The 4,960-nt window shown below is 38.9% G+C and overlaps 1 protein-coding gene across 1 annotated transcript in view; it reads left to right on the top strand.

Moving 5' to 3' along the window:
- Positions 1-4,960, top strand: part of galnt10 (polypeptide N-acetylgalactosaminyltransferase 10) — a 118,978-nt gene that overhangs the window by 105,770 nt on the left and 8,248 nt on the right. The window contains exon 8 of the mRNA XM_015382589.1: positions 740-847. Within this exon, the coding sequence (XP_015238075.1) occupies positions 740-847 (108 nt within the window). The remainder of the gene's footprint in view (positions 1-739; positions 848-4,960) is intronic.

Genomic DNA, 4,960 nt, shown 5'->3' with positions numbered 1-4,960 from the left:
ACCTGAGCCACTCTAACTAGAAGCTTTATCAAAAAGGAAAGTTTTAAGCCTAGCCTTAAAAGTAGACAGGGTGTTATTTAGGCTTTATACGTTAGAAGGACAGTTTATAAATCTTCTTGAACTGAAAGACATTAGAAATGTTTGTAAAATGTTTTCTTTATAAACAGCAGTTTTCTCTGCAGAGTTTATAAAGTCTGTGTCCTTTTCCGTAGCATTAGCTTTGCTAGTTTTTGGGCTGACTGTGTTTACTGCACTCATCAGTCTGCTGTTTGTATAAACATTTTCATCAGCTAGTCTTTGCCATTTAGATTCTGAGCTGTTTGTACTTGAAAAGCTCGCTCCTCTCCTCTGAATTGGCTTCAAATTTCAATTCTAGCCTCTTATTCTTCTAAGAGCAATTGACTTTTCCTCGCTCAGCTGTGTGTAATTTAAGTGTTGAACCATTTCAATAATGCTGCAATCACAGATTGTGGTTTGTAGATATCTGAAGGGTGACAGAAATGACTCCAAGTCTACACCTCTGTCTCTACTTTTGTGTTGGATACTGCTGGTTCGCATTATCCCATGCCAGAACCTCCTGTCCTGCTAATCTTGTTCTTTTAGATCTAACTGCCATTAGCCTTTTCGTTATTCTGTGCTGTGTTTTCTATAATCTCCAATCTGTTCATCTGATGCACAAATAAAGCAACATTTTCTGATCCAGATCTCTGCTGACTTCCCTCCCTTTATGTCACTCCAGGTATGGATGTGTGGCGGTCGGATGGAGGACATCCCCTGCTCACGGGTGGGACACATCTACAGGAAATACGTCCCTTATAAAGTTCCAGGGGGGGTCAGTTTGGCAAGGGTGAGACTCATCATTTACCTTCATGTTGATTTCAATAGATGGACAGAGAGCTGGTTTCCATTTACAGTCATTTATTTGCATCTCAGTGTTTTATGTTTAGATATTATTTCATGTTTGACCTGAAGTTGGTAGAATGTGTTTGTAGAAATATTATCCATTAATTATTTTATGCATTCGACTTTGGTAAAAGTCTAGATTTTTGTGTAGCACCTTTAATATGACTTAAAAAGATAAAAAAAACACAAAAGAAGGAAAAATAAAAGCTGATTAAATGAAAAAAAAAAAACAGAAAAAAAAAATAAACTCATTATAATGCAAAAATTATAAAAGTAAAAAATAACCTTGAATTTCTACAAGTTGTAGGAGAAAAGATTTATGTTTAAATTTCCAGTAATAAAAAAAAACTTTGCAAACTTCTTTTCCATTTTTATGGAAAGTGTTTAGAATGTAAGTGAAATAAAATGAAAATAGTGAAAAATCAGTTTTGGCCAAAATGCTGCTTTCTGTTCATTTCATTAGAATCAATTTAAAGCATAAAGAAAAATAAAAAACTAAAAGTCGCAGGTGACCTTAGACCTGGAATCGCCAACCCTGATTTGCCTCAAATCCGATTTATACCCTTCTGTGGAATTTCTAGTACCATGATGGCTGGAAGTCAGATGTAATGCTAGGTCATGTTCGTAGGGGGCGCTGTGGAGAGTGCACCAAATATTGGCCTTGATTCCTGTTTGTTTTTCGCTGGTTGGAGATAACACAACGCAAACATAATGGAGCTGAAATCCGGTGTGGATCCTGACAACAAGTTTAATTTTGATGCTTCACACATGCAAACATGCAGGAAAGATATTTTGATAGCGTTTAATCAGTGATACATTAAGTCTATGAATTGTCCATTTAAAGCCTGTAAATCCAAAGCTTTGATTAAAAATGGCTGACTTCCTGTGGAGGTCAGACCATTGGAACAAGAGGCCTTTTTATGGGTCTTGGTAAATTAATCCGCAGTAAAAGTTCAGCCTGGAGAGAAAAAAACTTTTAATTTATGAGGAGAAGTCTGAATTTGGCCCCGCCCATATTCATTAATGCACACATAAAATCTTTCAATCACTTTGATCCCCAATGTCTGTATGAGGAATTTAAAGTCTGTCCCTCAGAAGCTTCAGATGGAGTTAATTCAAACACGACACATCAGTAGATGAGAGGAATGTGGAGTTTAGACCAACGCTGTAGTAGAGTTTAGTTGGAGGTTCCGGTTGGTTAGAACATTGTACCAAATCTCAGTCCTCAAGATGGCCGACTTTCTGTTGGTGGAAAAGTCGGACATTAATAGACGTTTCGTTGCCCCCAGAAAGTTCTGTCAACTTTTTCAAAACCCTTAAAATGCAGAAATGCTTGTAGCTGAATATTAATGATTACGGCTCATTTAGCTGAACATGTGACTGAACCTATAGACCTCTGATGCATGAATCAAACACAGTGGAGACCTGTATCAATCACATTATAATATATATTTAACATCTTGATTTTCAATTTAAGCAGGGTGTGTGTACCTGGCTTTCAGTCAGAGAACCGGAGGAGATCAGCCTGCAGGCTTTGGCTGCAGAGCTGCGTTTGACTCCCTCCAGGGGGAGGGGGGGGCTCACTCCCACCTGTTTTCACGTATTATTCCCAAAGTCTCCAACAACACAAAGTCACAAAGTTGCTAAAGGGATTGGAAGTCTTTAAATATAGCGACTAAGTTGGAAACTTTCTGCATTTTATCATCAGGTTGTTTTTTTTGCCCTGCTCTGCAGACTGAAGGTTTGAATCTCCATAAAGTTTGCAACGTTGTCCTCTGCAGGGAGCGGCTTTCTGAAGCGTCATCAGTTACCGACGGATCAAAGACCAAACATTGTGCAGAGGCACTGCTGCTGGTGGATGCTGCGTTACAGGCTTCTGTTAAACTGCTTATTTCTGAGGATGTTTGAGAAAACTACAGATTAAAGAAGTAAATAGAATCCAACTCCCCAAAGTGGCTGTTCTGCCCGCAACCAGGGGCGGATTTAGGAACTCTGGGGCCCTAGGCAAATACAGGCAGGGGCCCTCTAAATGGAGAAGAAAACACATAGCTCTAAGCTCACTTAGCTGATTGCTCCTTCCTGTGTTTCCAAAAAGGCCAAAGTAAATAACCCAGTCCTTCTTTTCACTGTAGACAAGCCATGATCTGCTTATCTGTTCTCCATTTTTCATTTGGATGAAATAATAGCTGCATGAATCATGACAGCAGACAAGATAGAGGAGAGCAGGAGGCGGGGTTACCAATCTACTCGCTCTGGAGAGCAGAGTTCGCTGCTTTTAGATGTTGTCTCCAAAGTCTCCAGTAGCAGAAAAAAGTCTCTAGATTTGGCGCTAGGAGCTTTTTAGAAATCAAAGTGCTAGAGGGGTCTGAAAAGTGGCTAAATATAGCGACTAAAGCGCTAAGTTGGCAACACTGCTCTTTGCATGGTTTGTTTTCAAATGGTTTGCTGCTGTCTGTTTGGACCTTTCTGAACATGTGCAGCAAATGGACTGATCCAATATGGTGGACACTAAAGGGGGGGGGCTGAGACACACTTAATATTATCAGCGTTCTGATGGCATTTTAATCAAAAACATAATTAATGTGCAGAAATAAGAAATAGTTGCATTAACTAAACATGGAAACAGAGTTTTATGGGACCAGAGTTGGAACATGGATCAGTGGCTGATTGATCAGTATTTCATGTGTTCTCAGCCTAAGAAGGAAAATGGCGGCATTCTAGGCTTTATTATTGTACTGCAGTAATAATATTAATGGCACAGATTGTTTTAGGCTCATTTCTGCCATTAATGATGAAAGTTCCTGCAGATATATTTTATATATATATATTTTATAGGGCTACGTCTGTCCCAATGAGTTTATGCAGACAACGGAAAACCACATTCTGCACACAGCTTAAAGGCACGGTGCACTAATAAGCGGGCTGCTGTTGTGGAATATGGAAAAATATATACCAAAGAAAAGCTAAAAAGATAAAATGATGTATTATTTAAGAATAGTTGCAGTGACAATGGGATATAAAATCATCATAATTGGTATTTGTTTTCCTCGTTGGCAACTTCATGAAAAAAAGCAACATTTATGATTGGAAATGTGTCGTTTTACATGATCTCTGAATATTACAAAAATGTATTATTAAAAGAATGTGGTAATTATTTACTTTGCTTTCCCTGAAGGTAAACTTAGAATAACCTTTTTAAAAGTCCTTTTTGTTGCAGTTGGACAGAGCGGTTGATGCAGGGATGTTTGCCGATGGCAGCGTGATCTGTGCGCTGCTGTGGACGCATGTGTTAGAGCCTGTAGACGTGGTGACCTTATGAGGACAGGAATGAAAAGTTAACATAACAAACAGTGAATCTGAGTGGATGGAAGAGATTCATAAGGCGAGTTAGTTTAACTGACTGGGCTCAATATAACAGGCTGGACAGAAGAGAGAGTGAAGAGGCTGAGGATGGAGATGGGTGTCAGGGGTGGTTAATCTATTCAACATGGTGATTTTAAGGCCTTTAGAACATCCTGTATAAATGCAGCTCAGGTTGAACGGCTTACAGACAAAGAGCTGAACTATCTGAAAGAAGCAAAACATCCCAGAAACTTGACAGAGAATAAGAAATGCGTCTGAAAGTTCTTCTGCAGAGAAGACGGGAGGATATCCAAGGCTTTGGTTATGTGCCGCCTGAGGATCCATAGGAGCCAGAAAAAATAAAAAGGTTCAAACTTGTTTGTGAAGAAAAAATACAAATAATGATAATATAAAAAAGTCTTTTCATTTAGCAACATTTTTAGATGCGTTTTGTGATGGAAATCAGGCGGAGAGATGTTGGTGGTCCTTTGGTTTCTCAGTCTGTTTGGATCCTGAGATACGATCGTCTTTCATCCAGCGAATAAAGTCAGTCTGACAGAAATCAGAACGGAGTTCAAATGAAAAAAACACTTTTCTCTTTTCTCTCCATCAACACTTAAAAAAAAAACTCCTGTTTAAATATTCTCTTTTAGTCCAGTGTTTTACGTTAAGAGAGTTAAGGGTGTGAGTTTAGCCCGTCTGCAGCGGCCAGGGC

The sequence above is a fragment of the Cyprinodon variegatus genome, unplaced genomic scaffold, assembly GCF_000732505.1.
Source record: "Cyprinodon variegatus isolate N-32 unplaced genomic scaffold, C_variegatus-1.0 Scaffold13, whole genome shotgun sequence".
Classification (NCBI taxonomy): Eukaryota; Metazoa; Chordata; class Actinopteri; order Cyprinodontiformes; family Cyprinodontidae; genus Cyprinodon; species Cyprinodon variegatus.
The sequence above is the reverse complement of the archived record's forward strand: the minus strand, read 5'-3'. Positions and strand labels throughout refer to the sequence as shown.